This window comes from Sesamum indicum, linkage group LG2 (genome assembly GCF_026168435.1).
Source record: "Sesamum indicum cultivar Baizhima isolate 11 linkage group LG2, ASM2616843v1, whole genome shotgun sequence".
Classification (NCBI taxonomy): domain Eukaryota; kingdom Viridiplantae; phylum Streptophyta; class Magnoliopsida; order Lamiales; family Pedaliaceae; genus Sesamum; species Sesamum indicum.
Window position 1 is genome coordinate 18,740,911 of NC_142658.1, and position 25,577 is coordinate 18,766,487.

At 32.4% G+C, this 25,577-nt stretch overlaps 3 protein-coding genes across 5 annotated transcripts; 1 reads left to right on the forward strand and 2 right to left on the reverse strand.

Moving 5' to 3' along the window:
* The first annotated feature begins 217 nt into the window (after window positions 1-217).
* Window positions 218-10,606, forward strand: LOC105156149 (PPR containing protein). 3 transcript variants are annotated; one of them, XM_088877575.1, is made up of 8 exons: window positions 218-577; window positions 1,400-1,523; window positions 1,617-1,961; window positions 2,368-2,530; window positions 4,068-4,191; window positions 4,281-4,346; window positions 6,000-6,248; window positions 10,280-10,606. In XM_088877575.1, exons 1-8 carry the CDS (start codon window positions 527-529, stop codon window positions 10,379-10,381), a joined length of 1,224 nt encoding a protein of 407 aa, XP_088733701.1. In that variant the 5' UTR covers window positions 218-526; the 3' UTR covers window positions 10,382-10,606. The 3 variants fall into 3 exon arrangements, with proteins under 3 accessions (XP_088733701.1, XP_011070506.1, XP_011070507.1); XM_011072204.3 differs by having other exon boundaries at window positions 218-573; XM_011072205.3 differs by having other exon boundaries at window positions 218-573; window positions 1,444-1,523.
* Window positions 10,607-10,702: 96 nt separating this feature from the next.
* On the reverse strand, window positions 10,703-15,227 carry LOC105156150 (myb family transcription factor MOF1). The gene is made up of 6 exons (XM_011072206.3): window positions 14,679-15,227; window positions 14,475-14,551; window positions 14,332-14,368; window positions 13,810-13,897; window positions 13,285-13,525; window positions 10,703-10,980 (listed from the first exon to the last, which is right to left on the reverse strand). Exons 1-6 carry the CDS (start codon window positions 14,806-14,808, stop codon window positions 10,741-10,743), a joined length of 813 nt encoding a protein of 270 aa, XP_011070508.1. The 5' UTR covers window positions 14,809-15,227; the 3' UTR covers window positions 10,703-10,740.
* Window positions 15,228-21,530: 6,303 nt separating this feature from the next.
* Window positions 21,531-25,214, reverse strand: LOC105156151 (NADH-ubiquinone oxidoreductase B18 subunit). The gene is made up of 2 exons (XM_011072207.3): window positions 24,746-25,214; window positions 21,531-21,685 (listed from the first exon to the last, which is right to left on the reverse strand). Exon 1 carries the CDS (start codon window positions 25,083-25,085, stop codon window positions 24,780-24,782), a length of 306 nt encoding a protein of 101 aa, XP_011070509.1. The 5' UTR covers window positions 25,086-25,214; the 3' UTR covers window positions 21,531-21,685; window positions 24,746-24,779.
* Between the last annotated feature and the right edge of the window lie 363 nt (window positions 25,215-25,577).

Consider the following 25,577-nt stretch of genomic DNA (forward strand, 5'->3'; position numbering starts at 1 on the left):
GTTTGAAAATTACAAATAATCTTAAAATTAACGGTCTTGTAACAAATACTTTTCTATATTGGGTTATTATAAGAAGGTATTTATTAGATACTCGTTAGTGTTAGAAGGGTATTCATAATTTTTTAGATAATGAGAAAATATTTATAATTATAATAAATTTGTGGGTGCATGTTGTAATTTATGGAAATATATACTTTGCCCCCAATTCTTACCTACCGGTTTGGGAGCTGGTAAGGATATGAACGGTGGTAGGTTCGGACTGCGCTTCGGAACCCTCAAAACCCCTTCCCACACACACAGACACACAGTTGTAAGTCTGTATAGCCGTTAAACTTTCGCTCTTCAAATTCCCTCTCTTTAGGTGCTCCTCCCTTGCGGTTGATTCTGCTAGGGTTTTAGCTGCTGGTAATGGGGAGCAGAGTTCCGGTGGAGCACTACAATTTGACATCCGCCGCCGCCAATTCGTACATAGGGACTTCCTTGCACGACCTCAATTCCGGCGACGACGTCACTGACCCCGCCGCGGATGACGTCACCGACGATAACGACGATAGGTCCTCTGCTGTCGTCAGTGTTAGTATGAGATTGCTGGATTCTTGTGCTTTGTACTTGTGCTTAGTGTGTTTGAAGTTTGTAAAGCAGCAAATTTGGATAGAAACAATTGGAGCTTTAACAATTTATGTTCCTAAAATCTTGTGCTTTGATCATGAATTGATTGTATGGTAATTTGCATTTGCAATCAATTCTATGCCTTTCTTAGAGTTTTGTTTATGTTTCTTGAAGCTAATAAAAGAGTATAATCTTTAATTCAACCCGGAAGGACTTCTGCTTGGTATTAAAATTTTGAACTTGGGACCGTATTTGTGGATTGTGTTGAGCATGTTAAGGTGTTGATATGATTACAGCCTTTCCTTCTTACGGCTGATAATGTAATGAAAGATGTTGTTTGCCAGATATTCTTATTTATTGGTATCTTATTCTGTTAGTCTTAATATATTAACCCATCAACGATCACGTAGTATGTGATTCAAATCAATTGCAACGATCACATAGTATGTGATTCAAATCAATTGTATAAGCTCTCTTTCTTCTACCACTACCGCCACTACTAATCTTTTTCTTTTGTCAAAACAGATTTGAAATTTTGGAGTTTCTAAGACTTATGCATAAAAATTTGCTCTCCTAGATATTTGTGGCCCATTATTAACAGAAAATCTATTAATACAAACAATATTTCGGCGAAGTATTTCTCTGCAGCATGTTCTGACGCACTGTATTATTCACAATCTTAAAACATCTTTGAGGTTCTCTGTCTGAAATTGTTCTCCCTTAAAACTGCGTTGGTCCATGTTTTCGTGTAGCCATTTGAAATTCTCAACTTCGTGTTTTAAATTCTTAGGACTGCATGCATGAGTCTTACCAGAGCTCTTTACCACTTCACAGCATGGGTGTGGAGGATGACAGGAGCAGTCTTGAAAACAATGGGTCTTCGAGCGGTCCATACTCTATTTTGACAATTGATGGTGAGATATAATCATCCTGTAGTTAGTAATTGTTGGTATTTGACTGTAGTTTGAGATCGTCTAATGCAACCTGACTCAATGCCTCTACACCAGATGTTTCGCCAATTGAAACAGCTAGGGCAAGATTTTTGGACATCATTGTGGATCATTTTATCGAGCCACATGTGATTGAAATGTCAGATTATGAGACTGATTACATTGTACAACCATCCTCCCAAGATAACATAAGCAAGAGGAAGTCCAGAGAGATCCGATATGAAGGCGATTCACGCTATGCTTTGCCCTTAATGTATGTAGCTAACATGTATGAAACATTAGTTAATGAAGTTAACATGAGATTATCGTCAATGAGTGGCATGCGTGAAAAGACTATTGGTGTGGCCCTTGAAGCAGCTGGTGGATTGTATAGAAAGCTTGCGAAGAAATTTCCGAGGAAAGGTATCATTTTTTGCTTTCTCTGGATACAGACTATTAGAACATTGAAGTTCTATGGGCACATCTAAATGTTGCAGTAACGAGCTTATTCCATTTGTTCGTCTGTAGAATCTATTACCTGTTCTTTAAGGAATATTTTTTTGTCTTAAACGTGTTGATAGTATTTTCCCACCTTCAGTTTTCTCTACTTCCTCCATCTGCTCTCTCAGAAAAGGAAAAAGAATGATGCAGAGTTACAACATCTACCTGACTGACACAAATATGGGATCTATGACATATGGCTATCACTGCCTCTAGACGTTCTTTCAATCTTTTAGATCTGAGATTGGCCGACTATCTCTTTGAAGACAGAGAAATAATATGCCATCGATCTTCTCACAAATATCTCATGTTGATATTCTACATGTAGGTCCTTGCACATTTAAGAGACGGGAGCTAGCAACTTCTTTTGAAACAAGATCAAGGTTCCCTGAGTTAGTGATACAGGAGGAGAAGCGTGTTCGTTTTGTGGTGGTAAATGGCTTAGCTATCATTGAAAAACCAACAAAAATTGGTATAGATGATGCTGAGTGGTATGTTGGAAGCTCTTGGACATCAATTAGTTGTGATAGCATCTTTCTTTAGTTGAAAAAATTGGTCCTCATAATTTTTTGTGATAAATATGTTAACTCTCTCTTTTATTGGCCAATTATAATTCTTTCGCTGACCCATTCGTTGTCAAGCTGATTGACCATCAGTTTGAAAACATAGGTAAGCTAGGGATATTGGTTTGTCAACATTTAACTGGCGATTAATATTTTTTTCTCGTTAAGATTCCATTTAATGACATAGAGTGTTCTAGGTGAGTAATATCAATTAGTTAACTCAAAGTTAGTGGAGAATTTTTTTATTGGATATTATTACTATAATTAAGTTAGAGAGTCTCAAGACCTTTTATTTCCATTTCATTAAAGTGAGATTGTATCAGTGAATTTACCCTTACTTTTATCATAATATAAATTTTTGGATATAATTACTATAATTGAGTTAGAGAGACTGGAGACCTTTTATTTCCATTTCGTTTATGCTTCATAACATTTATATTATGATAAAAGCAAGGGTAAATTCTGCGTATCCTATTACACTGATAAACTCTCACTTTAACCCTTTCATACTCTTAATTGCATCATTTTTGACCTATCTGTACTTCTACAAATACTTCAACCATTTAATGTCTCTCTGGAATTTTCTATATGGTCTTGTAGTTTAGTTCAATAATGGTCATAAAATTAAATATTAAGATTATGAGAAATTTTGTTTAAACTTCTAACATCTATGTGTGGTACTATAGTAAAATTTTCGCTTTAAAATGTAATCAGTTAAATGGTGAAATAATTCAGAAGATTCAAAACTATCTAGATACATATTGTGGTCTGGCAATCCATTCCAAAAAAGTTAGAAAAATAAGCGCACTCAAAAAACAATGAAAGATTATCTTTAGCAAATGTACATATTAATATTCTTATTCTAAATTTTTTTCAAAATCAAATAAGAACTATAGTATTGTCATACTTTGAACAATCTGCAGCCTGACTGCATAACATTGTCATCTTAACAAAGGAGAAAAGTCACTTGCAGTGGGGAATAGGAGGGAAACGACTGAACCAAGAGAAGATTGACGATTTCTGAAGAATTTTCTTGTAGTTTTATGCTATAGCAATTGATTATTGGGGTAATTTACAAAGAGAATTAACAACTTCGGGTTCCACTGTAGAGAAATTATTATTCAATATCTTGAACATAAACAACGACTTTTAGTTTGAAATGGAGGCACAACTTTATAGTACTGTAAGAATTTTCTACAAAGCTATACAAAACATGATATGATTTTTGCAATAACAGTGGTGTGCATGTGTTTACGTTGATTTCATGTTGTTGGCAATTTAACTTGGGCATCTGTTTCCATTAAAATGTTTCCTGAAATATTGTAGAAGTAGCTCTTTGAATTGATTTTATTGTTTGCAGTAATCCATAGCACAGCCTAATATCTCGATGCTGAAGGCTATATCTAATATTGCATATGAGTTTTATGACAACCTTTCTTAACCCACGTATGCGTATCACCAATAGGTTTAAAAGATTGACCGGACGGAGTGAAGTTGCTGTTTCTGCAAGAGACTACAAGTTTTATGCTCCAAGACACAAGTATAGGCGGGTTATATCAAACTCCATTTCTAACATACCTGGTTTGCCTGTAAGTTTCTAAGATTTTTTAGCTGCAGTGCTGGTTTTCAGTCTCACTTCTAAAGGTCAATCTAATTAAACTCCTGACATACTTTTCAGGCATTCCCTAGTCCAGAAAATTCGTCTTCAATGGCTACTTCTCAAGGCTATCGCCCACCAAATGAAGTGAGATATTCTTTTTGTTGGCAACTGAATACATTCTTTTTACAAGTGAATAGAGTTTGATGTATGTGCTTTATCAATTTGCTTCTTGTGAAAGAGTTTGATTGTGATTAATTTATTCTAGCTGAAGAATGTTTAAATGCCCAATAGCCGAAATAACCATTTAATGACTATAAGTTGGTATCAAATTCAAGGACATCAATAATGTGCTTTATTATTTTCCATTGTTATTAAGTATACTTCAACAGCAGCTCTTGAAGATGCTGAAGAAGACTATTCCAATTAGAATTCCTTTTGGATATAGCAAAAATCATAATAGGAGAAGAGAAGTATCTATTATCGAATTGGAAAATAAACTAAGATCCTTAGATGGATAATTGACACATAGGTATATCTTACACAGAACCTAATGGTTAATTTTTCCTATAATTTATGGGATCATTTGTTATGTTAGGGTTTTGACAATCTTGTTATTAACTTAATAATTGATTTTGAGTTTTATTTGGTCTCCTTTGATCATGTTATGACTGCATGTTTGGAGGTTTATGTTTATTTATTACTTTCTAGTGTGCATGAACACCTTGGTAGTTGGTATCTCTTTTTACCCAAGGCTTTTCCTTCTTCTTTTTTATATTAGGTAAATAGCAATAATTTCTATCTGGTTAAATAGATAGCCATAGCAGCACATAGTTAGAAATGCACTCATGCTGTCATGCATGCTTCGACAAGCAATTAAGAATGAAAACAATCTATCTCTATATGCCTAAAAAATAGCTGGAAAAATCTAATATGTATTTAGGCTTGGTTTGGCTGGAGAGAATGAAAACTAAAATTTTTGTTTAGACATTATGAGTTAGTTTTAGCTACTTGGTTTCTGCAGCAGATAAGTGCTTAAGATCACATGTTAATTTTGACTTCACATTCTGATGTGTGCATGTGGTCATCTATCTATGTCATATAAATGATCCAGAAGTTTACAAACGACTGCCAAATAACGGGCAATGTGGTCTGCGAGTGTTATTTAGTTTGCAAGTTCTTGGTTGATTATCTTGACTTTGATATTGTGAATGAAAGACTTCTTCCCACTGAGAGAACTTATTAGAAAGAACTATATAAATACTGGGGCAGTAACTTCAATTAACCGCTCCACATGTGCAGAATTATTGTTTACAAGGCCATGCGGTGAGCAAGTGGCTAAGCTCAATTCACTGATTGTGTCGTGTTCTTGAGTTTTCTTATCATGTTACTTAGCTTGGACAAGTTTCTGACTCTCATTATGTTATTCTGATGTAGAGTTTGAATTGCTCTAGTTGGTTTTGTTGTGATGTACATACTTATAGTTTTAGTGCGTATGAATGTTCCAAATAAATTAATTTGGAGTCTTAGACCTATTTTAATGGAATAGTTGTGGTTAGACCTTTTGAATGTACACGATGACAAAATATTCCGGCCCATAATTGCTTAATTATTTGACATATCACTTTTGTTATGTCTATATTCTTAATAAGATCTAAATGCATTTTGAATTTGATGGATTTGGCAACAAAAATATTTGTCTTGTTGTACATATCTTACTTTTTCTAAAGAATTGTTTGATAGATTTTTGGTTTACTTCTTTGCTACTACTATCTTAGAGTTACCTACTTGAATCCACAGAATACTGAGCAGACTCCACCAAAACAACATATGCAAACACTGGCACATCAGCCTCAGTTCCATCCGATACATCAGGGTCATCATCATATCAATCAAAGTCCACATGCAACTCACTTTATGCACAATCAACAGTGTGTTCCTCCACCTCAAATCCCTGAAATTCCTCACAACCAGCAACCCTCTGCCATCGCCCAACATATAGCTTGTCTACAATCTCTTGGTCATGTTGGAGGGCGTCTGCATGTGATGGTGGGTTTGTTGTTCTTTTTCATCTTTTCCCCACTTCCCTTCCTTTGAAATTGAGCTTTACAATCACTAACGTATTAGTATGGTTTTATCAATATTTCGTTTCCTCATGTGTTTTGTTTCAACTAATTTCGAAAATGCAATTGAGTCTAAGAACCATAAAGGCCTTAGTTGGGGTAGTTCATGCATAGAGAGGTGCTTTGAGACTCATACCATAATAGTAAACAATAAGTAGATTTGAAGAAAGAAAATGAACAAATAAGGAACAAAAAATTATGAGAAAATTTTGCCTGAAATTGTTGATAGCAAAAATTAATTATTAAAGATGTACTCCTATCCAATATTTATACATTTGGCCTCCTCAAGTGGACTATGAAGATCAATCTTGATGGTATAAGAATCTCTCAAAAACTCTTCAAAAAATATTTTTAAATACTATAAAGCTTCTATATATAAAACTTTCTTAAAACTTCTCTCAACTTTTATATTGATCTAAAATCTTGCATAAAAAAACTTTCATATTTTTATATAAAATATTTTAAAAACTTTTAACATTCTAAATTAGAGAACAATCGTTTGTTCGTCAATTAAATTGTTATGTTTTTCGATTTTCTTTAATGCAAGTAAAACAAAATTTATAACTTTAATTATTTTTTTGCCTATGTTTATTCTTTTTCCGGTCCAAATTTTTAGAAGTGTTAAATGCTGACTACAATAATTAAGTGTGTTTTGAAAATTTGATACTTTAATAATATCTTATGTAGGAAATTTTTTCTTCAGAAAAAAGAAAAAATTAAGTAACATAAAACATATGATGAAAATATGTCATAATCCTCTAAAAGTGAATTTGGCTTTTAGTGCGTAATTTTTGTTCATTCCATTTTTTTCCTAAAATAATTTCTCATTTACATATTTACTTCATCATTCTTACTTTTATTTATTTTTATTACTTTTATGGAATACACTTCTATAAGTTATGGGATCAATATATTTAATTGGAGACAAGCAACACTTGTTTTTATTGTACCATTTGAATGGATAAGATCAATATAGTTTTGATAAAGTAAATAATAGTGCTTTTGAAAAATATTGGTAAAATAATATTCAAATTTTATGCTCACAAAATATCTTGTGATTTAGTAAAATGAGAATGAAGAGAGTAACTAAAGTTGGAGTTTTTGAGTTAACGTTTCCGTACGATAAGATTGACTTAAGAATTAAAATAAATTTTACTAAGAATGCTAAAGAAAACAAAGCCTAAATAAAATGTACACCCAATTTTCACCTTCTAATTTCTCTAGTATTGTATTTGAACATGTGTTTAGTAACTGGATTTTTATAAAAAAAAATTCTACTACTTTGACATGAGAACATTCATAATAATATCTTTCTTTTTTTTAATCGATATTTGTTGTGATCGAAAATTTTACTAATTGCAATAAAATTTGATAATGTGATGTATGAAAATAGAGACGCAATGCTTTTTGTGATTGAAGATAATCAAAGAGGATCTTTGACTTTTAAATTTTATCTTAATTGTTCATATATATTACATTGATTAAACTATGTAAATTATTATAAATTCTTGAAAAAATGTTTATTTTTTATTTATTAGTTCAATTTTAATTATAAATAATCGGTTGTATACTTTTTGAGGATTTTTATAGACTATTTTTGTTGTGAATTTTAATAGTTTTCAATTTTTTCTATTTTGATATTTCAATCATTTAACTTTGTTACAATTTATTGTGTTTTCTTAACTAATAATTCTATATCTTCTATTCTTTAAGTATATTTCAAAAGTTTACTTTAAAAAATTAAGCACTATAAGTGCATCATAGTATATGAACATACTATATACGTGTGTATGAAATATAAATCAGTTATTCAAAACTTTGAATTTATAAGCTGATTTTTTTCTATATATTAATAATTTATCATGGGAATAACATTTAAGTTATTAATTAGTATGAAATTTTATTCAACATAAATATTGTTGTACTTAATAAATTATACATTGTGGAATCGTAATTATCTTTTGTAGTGCTCTTTTACTTAGATTGTACTTAATGCCACATGAATGCAATTGCACACTCTTAGTCTCTGTTATTTCTTTTTATTATTTTTTTCTTTCATTAGATGTAAAATAGAATTTATATAAAATAAGATCTATGTAAGTATTTTATTCTCTTTTTTCCAATCTTAAATTTATAGAATTTATAGAATTTATATAAAATAACTAATGGTATATCGATTTGATATTTCAACAACTTCTTGTTTAGAGATATTTTTGTCTTTTAGAAAAAGTTAAAAATATAAAATATTATGTGATGCTCATATTGCGACAGTGTATATAAATGTTTTATATATAATCAATAATATATAGGCAATATAGATAAAATATTTAGGTTTGGATCAGATATTACCTAGAGATATACTTAGAAAATTAATTCCATGAATTTAGTAATTCTAGAGTTGAATTTAAACAATTCAATGAAACTTTTTAATACTTTATTCCAAGGTTGCCTAAGTTCAATATTTTCAATTAATACTTTTTTAATTCAAGATGTTATCAAAAATAAGTTTTAGATAATAATCATATTAATATGTAAATCCTTTAAATTAACATAATTATAAGGATATTTTTGGGCAATCAAAAAATGAAATAAACCTTTTAGCACATTAGAATAGATAATATATTGGTTAGTACCTTGTGAGCTAATGGAGGCTTCACATTGTGGAATTTTTAAGTTCTTCCTTTGTTTGATATTAAACAGTTCACTAATACTTGCTGCTTATTTTATGGATGAATTAATGAGAATTATATCATCCTTGAAATTCATTTATGCATAACTGAATTGTTTCTGGTACACTAATCATGTTCAATTGATGATCATGCGCTCTCTTGTTGGCTTTCACGGAAGTTTGCTGATTTCTGTATCTGCCTTTGACATTGTTACTGCAGAAAAAGGATCTGATGAACATGATGCCCTTAGTTTATTATGGCATCTATCCATTTTTCTGCATAATTATCTATTTCAGTTACTGTAGTTTCTTTATTTTGATTCTTCTAGGGGTGATATCAGCTTCGTCTTCTTGTTGCTGGTAATGCATGGGATGGTTTTTTTTCTTTTTTGGTTTTCGACTTTTTGTCTTTCTTGGCTGTGGGAACATCTACCATTTCTCACATTTTCTACGCGTGTGATAAATGCCAGTCCATTTTCATGGTAAAATTCTGCATTTAAATTGCACCTTTTTTGTTCAAATTTTGTTGGGATTGTTTAAGTTTGCTTTCACTATTCATATTTTATTCATTTCCTGAAGACCCAAATAAAATTATTTTGACACCCAACTGTGAACCACATATTCCCACTTCTGAAATTTGATCTTGAAAAGAAGGAAAAGTTGAAAAGATAATGAACTCCTTTGTAGCATCAAAACATTGACTCAAGCTTCCTAAGTTACCAAGTCAATCATAAGACTGATGCATGTGTAGATACATATTAACTGTCCAGTTGGTCCGCACTTGGATTAGGAAAACTCAAAACCAGACAATGTAAGTTGGTTTGATTTTCAACCGCCAACTTGCCAATTTTGTCTTGGTGCAGTGTTTGTCTTTTCTTTCCATGACGCCTAATCTCTTGTGCTTTCCTCAATTCGACATTGTAGGGCAGAAGTATTCATTTCTTTAACATCCATCTAGTTTTAATTGTGGTTTCTCTTCTGTTGCATGAGGTCTCAAATATTGGCTATCATCAACAGAGTGTCATCGAGCACCAACTTCAGCCCTTGAGTTCTTGTTTATTAGTTTCTAATTATTGATGATGCTTGATGAAAAAATAAAAAAGCCCATCACTAGGTTTAATTCTATCAGTTATGGCTCAATTAGAGCATCCAGCATATTCTTGATTCCGGGGAAGATTATAAAAAAGGAACTTGCCTAGAGATTGTGGCGGAATCATCTTTGTCGACATCATGTTTGTTTCTTCATTACTTGCAGTTTTAACATCGCAACGTTCTTATTACTATTTCAGCCAACAAGTCCAGCAAAGTTCTGTGATGAATGCGGAGTTCCTTACCTGAGGGAAACCTCGAAGTTCTGCTCAGAATGCGGTACCAAGAGGTTAGGAACCTGACCATGTACTCTTCCCATGTTGTATATTAACTCTCTTTTCTCAGTGTAAATACATGTACCTGTTATTGCTGTGATACTCCTTTTGGCAGTCTTTTTTTTCTGGGGGCTCTCTCCCAAAATAGGTGTTTTATAGAATGTTGTTTTGACCAAAGAATGGATAACTTCATCAGCTTTGTACTTGTCTATAAGAAGAATTTTATATAGATTGATTCTCTTGTGGAGACCATTTCTAGTAATGGCCCTTTTCGTTGCTTTTGGAGACAAACACGGAATGAATTCTGCAATGCATAAGTGAATTGGATTGCGAACAAGGGCCCTTCAATTTCCAGGGAAAAAAACAAGTTTCTCATTCAGAATAAATCAAGCACCACAGAGAGCAATAGACAGGTCTAGGTTAAGTTCATGCAATTCTTGGGAAGAATTAGACCTAGTGTATGAAGAAATTGCTTCACTAATCTCACTGGTAGAAGACACATTACTTCTCTGGAATGAAGGGTGATGATGCAGAGACAAAGACAAAGACAATTCACAACCATCTGCTTCACTGGCAGAGTGCTGCTCAACCTCCGAGTTCCCAAACTTGTATTCTTGATCTTCCTCCTGCAATGGCACATGAAAAAACACCCATCTACATGTTAAGATATAACCCTTTGCACTCTTCAAGGAGATGTCGTCCAGGTAAATTTGTACACATACAAGTTATCAATTGTTAGATCACATATTACACCATCATTATGTGTTAATTCAATAATTTACAACTTATATGGGTACAAATTCACATGGACAACATCGAAGTATGTGTGTGTGTGTGTGTGTGTGAGAGAGAGAGAGAGAGAGAGTGAGTTATTGGATCTTGCAAACAATCTGAGTCACACGAGCGACCAATCACAACAAACACTGGTAATTACAGTCATGAGATGAGCAAGAATGGGTCCTGCAAACATGATTTTGGAAAGGTTTATCCACAAAAAACCTCTATGTATGAGGCATAGGATGCTTAAGAAGGCAACAAGCAAGAAAAGTCTTCCAATGATATTGTAATAATAAAGACTTAAAAAGTCAAAAGTTACACAAAAAGATAACGTGTTGTTGAAAAGATAAAGACCATGAATCTTGATCTAAACTACCAAGTCAAGGTATTACGTTGTCATGACTATCAAGCCAATCAGAGGAATTAGTCCGTGCAACATTAAGTGCAATGGTCCTTTTGTATTTATTTTCGCATAAATACTTGCCATAATTATATAGAAACAATTTACAAGCCAAGAATATGAAAACACAAAATTATCCCTTTGCTAATACGACATGATTCAAACTTTATGAGCTCGTTTACTTTCGTGGTTTGAATAAATGATTGATAAGACTCGAATGAATTTATTGTAGAATTTGATAAATCAATAAAAATTATAAGTTGTTTACTTGATTAGATTGAGTGATGGATGAAAAAGTTTTAATAGTAAGAAAAGGTCTACTTCTGCCTGAATTTCTCAATCAGACCACATGTGATTTGATTTTATATCAAACCCAAACAAGGCTTGTCCCGGGCTTGTAGGATTCTGATTGAACCGATATTATGAAAAGAAAATGATTTACACAATTGAATAAATAGCACAATCTAGACTTATACCTAAATATAAACAGGTCCTATACATATAAGATAATCCGAATCCGGCTCCGACAAAATGCGTAATATCTAAATAGGGTCGGCCATGATTTGGCTCCAAGATCCGATCCATTTACAGTCCCAAAAACACCTAATGTAAGAAAGGGACATAGGAGGGGATGTCACCATAAAATTATCCCAAAAAAGGATTGCTTCTAAGCCCCAGCTGCCCTATTACACTGTTTCAAAATTGGTAAACAGTAGTACCCAACTGGTGCATTAAATGGGCTACCAAAACCCACAAAGAATTTACCAGTCAAACCGCACGTACTACCTTATTTTCCGTTGGAAAATATGTTTATTTTTGCTGTTTTCAAAGTTACTGTCTTAATTTCTATAGTTTGTCTGAAAACCCATTTTCAGAAAGCAAAAATTATGTCTGAAATATTTTGTTTTCAAAGTGAAATGTCAAGTCAATCTTTCGACTCGACGCTTCGAACTTTGCAATCAACCACTCCAAGTCCTAACACATTTGACTTGCATTTTCCAACGAAATCTCTCAAAAGTATTTTCACAAGATGAAATCAGACGGTTTTAGGAGTTCAAGATTCAAAGAAAAAACAAAGAAATTGCTGTCTGAAAGATGAAATCTTAAATAAAAGAGACAAGAAATTAGTACTAGTAGAATTGTGTCCAGCATCGCAATGAAAAGGAAATAGACAATTATTGACCAAACTCAGTGGTTAACAACTCCAAGATTTTGAACTTTACTACAACCTTTTGTCAATCGTTTCTCAACAACCTAAACAACTTTGTTGGGTTCATGCACCTGTCTCAGTTAATGCAAAACTGATATTTTCTTCTTCAATTAATTCATTCCCCAAAACTCAAAAATACACAGTTATTTAAATTTAGTAGAATTTGAACTAATTATATAACAAGTGTAATACACTTATTCTGTAATAGCCAGAACCTGAATCTATTATATAATAAGTGAAATATACTTGTTGGATAATTAACGTATACAATTCAAAAAAAAAAAATAATCCATTACAAAACAACTGTATTTTATTTGACCAAATTAAATTTGGGTAAAAAAGTTGCATTGCCACGTTATTCAACAGCTGATTCTAGCTAGGAACAAGTCAAGAATCACCCGTTTGCTTTAAAAATCAACAAATGATTGGTCGGAAAAACGTGAATATTTATGAATGTCCCATTTCTCACAGGAGAAAAAACCCAAAAATATTTAATAAAAAAAGAGAGGGGGGGGGGGGGTGTTAGGGTATTATTGATTATACCTTGAAAAAGTCAGATTCTAGCAGTGGTGGTGCATTGGCAGAAGGGTTTTCATTTTCTTGAGGATATTCTTGAATGTGCATTCTGAAAACCCTCTTTTCATTATCCTTTATTCCAACTTTCTCAGCCACAGTCTGCATGTAATCATCACCACCGTACGGGTTGGCGACTGCCTCACATATTCTTCTTTGTCTGCATTCCACATCCTCAGACAAGCAGCAACTCATCTTCTCGATTCTTGCTCTATTTTTTTTTAAAAAAAACCATATGAACACAAAACACATTTGTTATTATATGTATATATACCACACTATATATATTATTATAGTACTGATCTCTGTCCCAAACAGACAATAATGTCCAAGAAAGAGAAACTACTGAAAAGATGAAAAGCAGATATGAATCCAAATCCTTGTTGTTTCTTGCTCTACATGAAACCAACCAAAACCCTTCTTGAAATTTGAGAAGAAGCTGATCAAAAAACCATTTGATTACTACTAAGAAAATAGAGAAGAAAAAGTGTTCACCTTTTTGTAGGAAGAGCAGCAGCAGCAATGAATATTTCATCCTCATCACTACACTGTCTGATCTTTTGCTGTGTTGTAATACTCCTATCTGAAAAAAGTGTTAACCAAACAAACACATTTGCACCAGGACAAAAGCTTCAAAACTAGTACTCAACAAAAACACACATGCATTGGCATTTATGTGTTGACATGCTAAGCAACAAGTACAAACATTAAGTCCAAAGAAAGGAAAGTGAACCAAACGAAGCATATACGAAAGGGTTCTATACATTATATATGATTAGGGAAATTTGAATGAGTGTGTGTTTTATTAGACATGCCATTATTAGAAGATTTTAGAGGGATTGTTTGCTTCAGACAACATGCTACAAAAACAGAAAGAAATAATAAATGAAGTCGTGAAGAAACAGACCAATACACAGAGGTGGGAGAAAATAAACTACTTGTTTCTTAGGGTATGGGGTAGAAAGAATAATGGATGTATATACATACATACATATAAATATATATATATATATATACCTTGTCTGGTTGCATCATTCTTCATGCTTCTGTACATCTGTTTAACAAGAAAAGCACACAGAAAAATTAAGAAGATTAAAGGAGGAGGATGCTTGGTGGAATAGAATGAATGAAAGTGTGTCTGAAAATGGGACAGTAGCAACCTGCAGATGACTTTTGACATGAGAAATGGTGAGCCCTCTTACATCCATCAATTGGAGAACCAGTTTAGGAGTGGCCTCTGATGATCATGATCATCATCATGTGCAGGAAAACAAGAGTCGAATCAAAACATGGGTTTTTTCGAAAGGGAAATTAACAGAGCCCAAGAATCGAGAAAGATGAATGAGAATTAGAAGGAAGCCTACTGTCTTGGCCTCCAAGCCTGTCAATGGCGTGGACGAAGCAGTGGTGAAGATCAGGAGTCCATCTCAGACGGGGAACCTTTGATCTTACGTACTGTCTCACACCATTATTCCTCCCGTAGCTGCTGCCCATTTTCTCCAACAACACAAGACAAACTCAATTTTCAATCTTCCCTTACAACCTCAGTTTGAACAAAAAGAAGAAACACTTTCTTGTTCTTCTCATGAGAGAGAGAGAGAGAGAGGGAATTCAGGTATTGATATGGTTGTTGTTGAGAGGGTATGTAGGGGGGAGGGAGTAGCAGCACTTGAAAAGAGAAAAATTCTAGTGAAAAAGAAGATCACGAGCCTTCTGATCTTCTTCTCTACACGAAATCATTACCAAAATACAAATACCCAACTGCTGCGCTGCAACACTCTCTGCTCCTGCTTTGACTCTTCTCTCTCTCTCTCTCTCTAGAAATCTTTAATTACCATGGTTGGCAGCAGCAGCACCTCATCATCATCATCATTCACAAAAAATAACCCCACCACCCTTCGAATAAGTCAATAAATAATACCATTTCTTCCCTTTCAACACTTCCTTTCTTACATTCTCTACTATACCTACATATATTTATATATATATATATATCATTATTATTTAATATTTATCATATCTTTTATACATTGATTTCAATATATATTTTTTGTTTGTACTACCAATTTGGTGAAAATTACGAAAGTAGGTAATGTGTATTTTTTTTTCCCTTCTCCTCACACATACACTCATTCATAACTGAAGCCAAACTCTATAAAGAGATTGTGAAGTCCAAATCATTGAATTGTCCCAAGGGATCGGGCAATAAACCAAAAAGATGGCCGTATATTGTACAAATAGTAATGGTAATTGAAAAAATATAAGAAGAACAAAAAAAAGAAATCTAAGGGCAATCTTGTCATTTCGCAACCTCAACGAGGCCAAAACTAATATTTTTGTGAATAATTCTTGTAACTTTAAATATTCATGAATATATATAACTATTCATAGATAAATTTATAAAAATAATTATTTTATGCAGGATAAATCAACATTCAAGTCGAATCACACAAATACCCTTTAGCTTTGTAAATACTCCTTGAGGAGGTGTCTGGTAAAATTTTGCTATGGAATAAGAGTGACATTTTTAATCACAACTACTACTTGATCAATAGGTGTACTTATAATTTAGCAAAATACAAAGGGTATTTGTAGAATTAGATGTAATTTTAAAGGGTGTCGATATAATTTACTGTTTATATAAGAATAAATGTGATTAAGAGTATTTTAGTTAATACATATCTTGCGTATATATGAAAAATAATTATTTTAATCTTCTTACATGTAATAAATAGTAGGGATAGTTACACTCTCGTCCCTTGAGGTATGGTGTCACTTAAATCCCTTGTGGTTTGAAAAATTATATTTAGCACCCTTGAAGTTTGTTTCAGTCTAACCCTCCATTCAAAATTCACTGAATTTGTTACTATCAACCAAAAAAACTGAATGAAAATTGATATTTACGCTTAATTGACTTATTATTGACTTGTTGTAGGTCAAACAATATCTTTTTCATCTAAACTACTTTTGTAAAAGTGAAAATATACCTCATCACATGCATTAACTCATGAAGGCGTACGAGGGTAATTTGGTCATAAAAAGACATATATATCTGATCTACAATAAATCAGTAATAAATCAACTGTAGATAAATATAAATTCTTTTCTAATTTTTTTTTGTTAATATCAGCAAATTGTGAATTTTGACCAATAAAATGACTTATTTGTTAGACGTAAACAAATTTTATAAGTATTAGATGTAATTTTTTAAATTTTTAAGAGAGAGAGAAGTGTAATTATAGCTGAATAGTATAGACAGGTTGTGGTGAATCGTCCATAAATTAAAATAAATAAATAAATATAGCAATTTCCAAATGTCAAGATGGTGGAAAATAAGGTTTTATTGTCTGCCCCATGCACTCTTTGTTTCTGAACCAAACAGTCCCTAGAAATGAGTTGGCCTCTAGACTATTTTATTTTCCAACCAAACACATCCTAAAGCATATATTAAAAGTTGCCTCTATTGTGTTGCACCCTACACAATAATATTAGGAATGGGTTGAATTAAATATTGTTGAAAAACATATTAATTCACTACTTTCTCCATTTCATAAAGAATGCTTTTATCTTTAAATATTAAAAAAATTTATACCATTGTTAGAAATTATAAAGATTAAAGGGTCATTTTGAAATATATATATATATATATATATATAGATAGCTTTTTTTTCTCTAGAAATTATAATAGTTAGGGCTTAAGTTGATTTGGACTTAAAATATTTAATAAGATTGTACAACTTAATTATACGATGTTAATCTTCTTTTAAAAATAATTTTTAAAATTTCTGAACAAATAAATAAAATAAAATTATTAGTAAACACCAATTTTATAATTAATACGATCGGATTTCAAGGAGCTTAATTGTTAAAATTTTAAAAATAATTAAGTTGAGAACTTCTTATGTTTTTAAAGTACTTATAACATCTTATTTTTAGATTTTATAAGCTGATTTCACAAATTTTATCGAATATAATCACATTTATTATGATTTTTTTATATTGTCTCCCATAAATTGAAATTTTTCTCAATGTTAGTCCTGACATTCACTTTTGACGCAATAATTTACTGAATTGTTAGCATTTTTTATTAATTATTGGATGAAAAATACATGTAAGGACTAATATTTAAAAAGAATTTAATTTATGAGACACAGTGTGAAAAAGTCATAATAAATTAAACTAAATTAAAAAAAAATCCTAACATATGAAATCCAAAATATCATTTTCCACAAAATGAAGGAAAGCTCAAGACTCAAGAGTGACTACATATAGTCCATATGAAACAGCACAACCATTTGGGTTTCAAGATCTTTTCCTAAAATGTCTTGGGTTCAAATCCAAAAACAAAATTAAAAAAAAAATAGCAATTATATATATAATAATAAATTCCATAAAGTGGAAATGTCCCAAATAATTTCTTTCTTTTTTTTTTTTTTTTCTTTTTGGTTGGGGGGGTGGGGGTGGGGGTGGGGGGTTGGGGGGCAAGGGCACATAGGGATTGGTACTTGGGGGGCAAAATAGCATTAATTGGGTTAGCAGAGGGAATGATGGAAATTGGTGCAGAATTAATGAATGGGATAATATGTCCAAGAAACTACAGTGCAGTATAGTGTAGTGTAGTGTTGTAGGTCTACTCCATCCTTCCCACTTCCCACACTCTCTCTGCCTCCCATCCCTTTTGTCTTACCCTCCTTTTCTCCAAACTGTACCTATAATTTAAATATTATTATTATTATTATTAAAATAACCCAAGTCATAATCGGCTATTTTAATATTTATCATAATTATAATTATTTACTTTTTAAAAAATTATAAATATTTTTTAGATTAATAGTTGTCTAATAAATACCTCTTATAATAGTTGTCACTAGATGTATTTATTAGACCATCGTTAATTTTAAAGAGTATTTATAATTTTTAAATAATATTTTTATTGTCAAATATTAAAGGAGCATGTTGTAATTTTTCAAAAAAATAAATAAAAAACGATTATAAAATGAACAACTAATCAAAATTGATAGAATGAAGTAATCTCAATTATGCAAGAATTAAAAAAACATATTGATAGTAAATTAAAATTAATCAAGAGATTGTGAGTCCGAGTCCTACTTATTTAGATATTCAGCCTATTTTTAATAGTAGTATATATTTGTTTACTTTGAATTTATTAGTTGATTTAAAAATATCGATGTATTTTCAAACAAAAAATAAAAAAGAAACATGAATATGAATATGATAGGAAATTAACTCTGAATGGATGGTCGAAAAAAATAAGTATACTTAAGGTATTTAAGTTCGCTCATATATTGTCGATAATAGTAGTTACTATACGTCCCTTCTACTTAATTAATAGTATATATATAAATATATAATCGATAAAAATAATTTCATTGTATCTATTATGCCGCGTATCAATCATTCAATTTTAATCGAGAAAAACATTGAATATTTGTTTGGGTTGTGGAGTAGGCTTATTTTGTTGGACGCTGATATAATCTTTAATCAATATTGTAATTTAATGTAAAAATTGAGAGGTGATCGTAGAAAAATCGAGAACAATAATTTAAAAGTTTTGTAATTGAATCCAAAAGCCACAGTGAAGAATATTAATTCATAATATCATATGCATATATAAGTCAAAATAAACATCTTTTTATTATTCTCAATTTTATACGAAACAATGATTAAAATTTCATCCATATGTGGTAATAAACTCCCACAAATTAAAATTAAAATAATTATAAAAAACAAATATGCCATGAATTAACTCCTGTATATAAATTATATATATATATATCCGACTGACAAAGGGGTCTAGTCAATCATGAAATATTCCAAATTGCACCCCCTCACATTCAAATGCTTTCAAAATCAACTTTTGACTTTTGTCATGTCAACTTCCCAGTACAAGAAAATAAATATTAATATAAATGTATACATAACACACATATATATATACATATTAATATAAAAAAAAATCTCTTCACACTCACATACGACTGACGCATCAAATTTTTGTAAAGTTGAAAATACCTTAACTTATTCGAATTTAGAAATCTATATCAACTGATATAATTAGTTTTATTTTATTTTTTATTTATTTTAATATAGTGTATTGATTTATATTTTTTTTACTCTTATTTATATTTAATTAAAAATATTATTTATTTTATGCACATAGAAATTGTGTGCCCCAACAGCTAGTATATATATAAAAAAAAATATTTTTTTATTTACAAATGTCTATTTATGACACCACGATATAGATTTTCTTGTTATGTCGATAGCACCTATAAGTTAATTATTTTTTAGTTATTTTATTTTTTAAAATATAATGTATTAATTTATATATTTCATTTTTTATTTATAATATATTTTAAAATATAAAATAAATCATTATATATACACAGAATTTAACTTTAAAAAAAAGAAAAAAGAAAAAGAAGAAACAGGTAGATGAATAGAATTGAAAAGCAGGCAGAGTAGGGGTTGTACCTAGGCGAGTACAAAGGCTTGACGTTCAAGGACGCTGCTTCACGCTACAATTTTGCTGTCAGATTTTTCAGTCAAACTTTATGCTTTTTTTGCATTTTCCATCATTTTTAAAGGGCTATAATCAACTCTGTATAAGTATAAGTATTTTATTATTATTATTATTAAAAAAATTATAAATATTTTTTAAAAAATAAATGTTGGGAATTTATTGCTCATTGACGAGCCCAAATATTTACAGTCTGACTCAACTATCACAATAAACGTGGGTTATAAAAACCATTAAATACATAGAACATAAAATGCAACAGAATATACTAAAATTACATATCTAATAAATGATTTTACATATATATGCAAGAACAACAACAGTTAGTATTTTGAGTCTAGAGACCAAATCCTATGGAGGGTCTCCCACGGCCACAAAGGCCGGTAACCACACTCATCGGTTGCAAATTTTAGAAATGGTAACCCAGTTCCACCAAGGACCAAAACACGGTCAATCAACACCATTAAGATATGTTTTCAGAAAAATCACAGAGAAGTTCACGAAAAACAGAGGAGTTTTTAGTGTTCTGATATTGTTCTATCAAGTTAAAACAAACCAGATAAAGAAGGGATTTATAGCGGTCGAACATTAAAGACGAAGACAGTGGATATATTTCCAAACCATAGAAATCAATTTTTTTAGAGAAACAGGGGGGGAGAGAGAGAGAGAGAAGAGATGAAGCAGAAGAAGAGAAACAATTGGCTGATGAGAATGACGAGTCATGGGAGGATACTGTGTTTTGGGGTATTTATAATTTTTCAAATAATAAAAAAAATAATTTAAATTATGACAGACCTCAAAAAAGTCTGTTGTAATTTATCATTGTATTTCAGTCATCATGTTACCAGAATTTCTTCACGGGATTTAAGAGTGTTTTTAGTAATAATTTCTATTTTTCACTCTAAGAACATAAATCGTTAAAAAAAAGGTTATAAGTTAAAAAGAGTAATGAAAATTGTGAGTGTTGAAATGAAAGTAGAAGATGAAAAAAACAAAGTTGAAAATTTGAGCGTTTGGAAGTTTAATACTTACGATTTTACAAATTAAACTAGGGATGATGCCTGAAAACCCAGGTAAGTCGGAGCATGGGGGAATATTTCGAAACCCAAATGATAGGCTCCATCTAGCGATCTCTACATCTATTGGCATGCACATAAACACAGTAACAAAATATTGAATCTTAAGAAATAATATTATATTTGCTCAGCGTATCGAGATGAATTATTGTAATTTATTTAAAATAACATTATACTTGCTACTACTTACAAGTTTTTAAATTGATTCACAATCTGTCCTGGTTAGAAAGAAAAAACTTCTAAGCTCCAGAAATAGGATATTAGAAGCTCATTTAAATAGAAAAAACAGCCCTTTATTAAATGTTCATCATACATCCCTGGCCTTTGGAACAAGGGAATCACATTAAATAAGCAGCAGCCATAAAGAGACGGGACGTTTGATGCTAGTGTAATACCATTGTATTATACATGATGATGCAGGCATTCAACTTTATCATGCAATCACATTCTGATCTAATAATTCAGACTTCATGTGGGTACTGCGAGAGAGCATGAAAGCTTCCAATATATAACATCAGTAACATTCTGACAGGGTAACTGATTGAGAATTTAACACAGAATCATTCTTCGTAAAAAGCCTGGACATAGATATCATCACATGGCGCACAATCATGTTTGAAATTTATTAGAAACTGGTTTACCATGAGGAAAGGGAAAAATCAAAGTTAATACTAACATTGTTGTACAAATAAAACAGAAAAGGCTTTGACTCAACTCCACCACTTCCGCCACTGCAAACATTTCCAGCTTCTTCCTGGAAGAATGGTGAGAGGCGAAAAAGTTCAGGGGCAAGAAGAAATGAGAGTGCAGAGAACAGCCTCAAGAACAAGTATAGACATTTTACTGAGGTTCCACAAATAAGCAGATTAAGACAAGGCTGAAGTTGATAATATTCACAAGCAATTATAATCATGAGTAACGATCAGTCAAATAATTCACCCAAAATGAACTGCAGCTGAAAACAGAAATTAAAGCACCAATATTATTTGAATCAGAAGAGAGACAAAGGAAGTGCAAGTACTTTCACCAACTATCCAGCAAATGCATAAGCATAAACAGGGTCGAGTCTTAGAATCCAGTGCACGTTAATGTGAAAGCAAAAAGGGGGTGTTGACTTTCAAATTCCAGTTCACATAGTCCATAAGTGATACGCCATGTGCGTGGGAGCAGATTAGTGTTGAGAAACCTGGAGCCTGAAGATAAGATAATCACCCAAGCATTCTTAGCACATTGGAACCAGCTACGAATCCAAACTAGATCCTCTGCATATGGATATGCTGAAAATATCTTATTTTTCTTGTTGTAGGGCATTCTAAGTCTTAAATTATCAAGATCTCCAATGGCAATGTTACTGCAAAATACGAGAGAGAAAATTTCCAACTGGGAGCCTCACTTTGCTCAAAATATTATGTATACAATTTTGACTTTTAACCAAGTCTTGAAGCCTCTAGACTGGTCTTCCATATAGCAAGGTTTTTGGCTTTTGATTGTCAAAGCTGCAGTCATTAGACATTCTAGAAAATGCTTGTCTTCCTTGAATTAAAGGGGAGTTGGGAACCATATGCTAGAGGATATTGTCCAGGTTTTTTCATATGAAGCTTAAGTGACATTTTCATGCTCAAACTTAAGTTTTCAGATATTCATGTGGGGAAAAATTCTATTGCAGCTGTTATCAGGGTATCATTCCCCTTTTGCCTCAGATTCACTGATTGAGAGAAGAATGTGTCAAACACATGACCAGTTAAGGTCATCCTTTTTCTGGTGTGTCAGAGAGGGAAAGTTGTTGGTACACATGATTGCTAATTTGGAAACTACAGAGTAAGAAATATCCAGGCTCTTACCCAGTAGGAAGTTGAAAGATTCTTCCACAGTGGAGGCTGGCATGTATCATAACTATAAACGATTTTGCTTGAGAAAATAGTAGCCAGTGTTGCCTCAATTTCCTTTATACAATGACAGGATAAATTGGCATTAAACTAGATATATGTGGCAAATAGACGTTATAATCTGAGCAATACTCTAGCATTAACCCTAAACAGTATGCTAGTATTATCCTGTGCAGAATGCAGATCATTCTGGCACTCCACTCACCATTCCCACAATCTGGTAGAGTTAATTTAGGGGATGTCTTGCATGGACAGTATGATCCAGGGGAAACCCTAACCTATCTCAGAGGAGTGCTGCTGCCATGAAATGGAGAGACTGCAGCATGTCTCCATACATGGGACAAAAAAGCTACATATTTAGATACCGCTGAACTATTTGGGTTAAGGTCCACCATCAGGGAAATTTTACCACAGTTCTCTGTGCATGAAGACATTAGGATAATTGGTCAGCCAAGTTCTTATTTTGATTACACTACCTGTCTTCAATTGCTGTTCATTTGAGTGAGAATATAAATGCAAACATGCAAAGAATATTTCCAATAGTACAAAACAGGCTGTATAAGTTAAAGGATTTAAAGCCTTATGTCAGAAGTGAGACGTGGCATTGTTGAAGATTTCACATTAGAAAGGAGAACTTCATGTGGCTAGGCAGCCAGGATCTTCATCACATGGCTTCAACAGAAAAAATATAGGCATTGTTTGCAACCCTTGACAAAGATTCAGGATACTGTAAACCAAATTTGGACAATAGCTTGAAGGGAAACTGTGGAAGTTAAGGATAAGTACTCCAAGATAATGACATTAGATCTTAGCTATTGTACGGTGAATGTTGATGGTGTTAGATTGAAAGTTCAACATTGCGTACTTTCAGCTAAGGAAGTTTGTCAGCAAGCTGATCACTATACCATATTCTGGTTCACATTAAGGCTCTTGACTGCAATGGATATTACAGTCTTCTAATATCTTTTGAGAAGGAAATGAAGCAGTATACTGGTTAGCTAACAGAAACAACAAATGTATGGATACAGAGACAAACTTTGGATGTGACAAATTATATACCACTCACTTTCAATTCCAAAAATTATTGTAATAAAGTCAACCAATAACTCCTTCTCAAAAAAGAATTTTTAAAGTTAAGGATTTTCAGTCAAATTATAAGGATCAGATTAGCCTCAACCAAAACTTTAATTTGACAGCCAATCCTTAACTTTTAAATTTGCACACCATGAAAACATCAGAAGGAAACCTTGTTTCGAAATTGGCGAGCTATGCAAGGCCACCAATTGAGACAAACATATCAATTTCCCATTTTCAAATTTGATTAGGAGGCTGCAAAATGGAGTTATTCTTTCACATTTTGCCAAATCTCCACCTTGACTTGAGTTCATCTAATCCAATATAGTAGTTTCACACCACCTCCTTACAATAACTCAAATGTCGCCAGTACCGATCAAGTCCAAACAATGTATGATCTCGGAAAGAGGTTAAACAAACATATTTTCAGGATTCTCATAAGTAGAAAACTTTTCACTTCGGTACGTCCCACTTGACAACATCATAAACTAAATGATACTTGATTTCGATGTATTCAGTTTTTCTAGTAAAACATCATATCTTTGGTCAAAGTAAGAGCATTTTGGTTAACACAGAGAATCAAGCTCCCAAACGCGCCTCTTAACCAAATTTCTATCCAATCAGCTCTTTAATCACTATTGGCAGAAGTGCAGTCAGTGAGAAGGATTAGTCGCAAGACTCGCAACCCTTTGATACGATTTCCACCCTAAAACATCCTAAGACTCCCAAGAAAAAAAACCCTATTACTCAGAATTGCAAAACCAAGCACGTCAAATCCCCATTTCCTATCATTCCGCTAAAAGAAAGGGATACAAAAAAATTGTACCCAAAAGAAGGCAGCACAAAGAATTCACCTCCAAATATTATTGACGATCCTCATAATTAGAATCAAGCATTGGCAGTTTTGGGGGCGAGGGGAATGGATTGAGCAGACTGGGGGGCCTTCAACTGCGCTTCCCGCTCGCGGATCTTCTGCATCTGCAGCATCCGCTCCATGACGAGCTCGTACTCGCACTTCTCGTAAGTGTGTCGCTCCGCCTCGCACTTCCATGGGAGGTAGAACTCCGCCTGCCGGCACTTGTTGAGGGGAATCAGCAAATGGGCACACTGGTCTCTGTATGGAATCGGCACTTTGGCCTCCACCATCTCCTCCTGAGTCGCTATCATCTTCTTAGATGAACCTGGGACCTCCATTGAAGAAATCAATCGATGAATTCTTTGGATTTGGCGAGGTGGGCTTCTCTTGTTTTCTTGGTTTCGGTCGATCCGTGTAGTGTGTGCGTTGGAAGATGGATACTGGTAGGGTTAATCTTGCTATGTGTAGTGAAGTAGGGGGTATTAATAATTTTTGGCTATTTCTTGATAATTATTTGCTTTCCCCTTCAAATTGGGTGGATTAATTTTTCCCTTTTCTTGAACAAATATTATGAAAATTATGTTTTCTATATATTAATGATCAGTGTCATTTTGATATAATAAAATTAAATTATTATTAAATTTTTAAATCATATTATTCTGTCAAGTAATGCAATATTGTTCATTGGATTGTGATTTTTCTTTTTTAAGTTTCAACCAACAAAAAGAAAGTAAACCAAATAAAAAGAAAAAAATAAATAGAGGTCAAGAATTACATATATTGTTAGACATCATTTGGTGATGTGTAAAATGTGTTATCATAAAGGATCA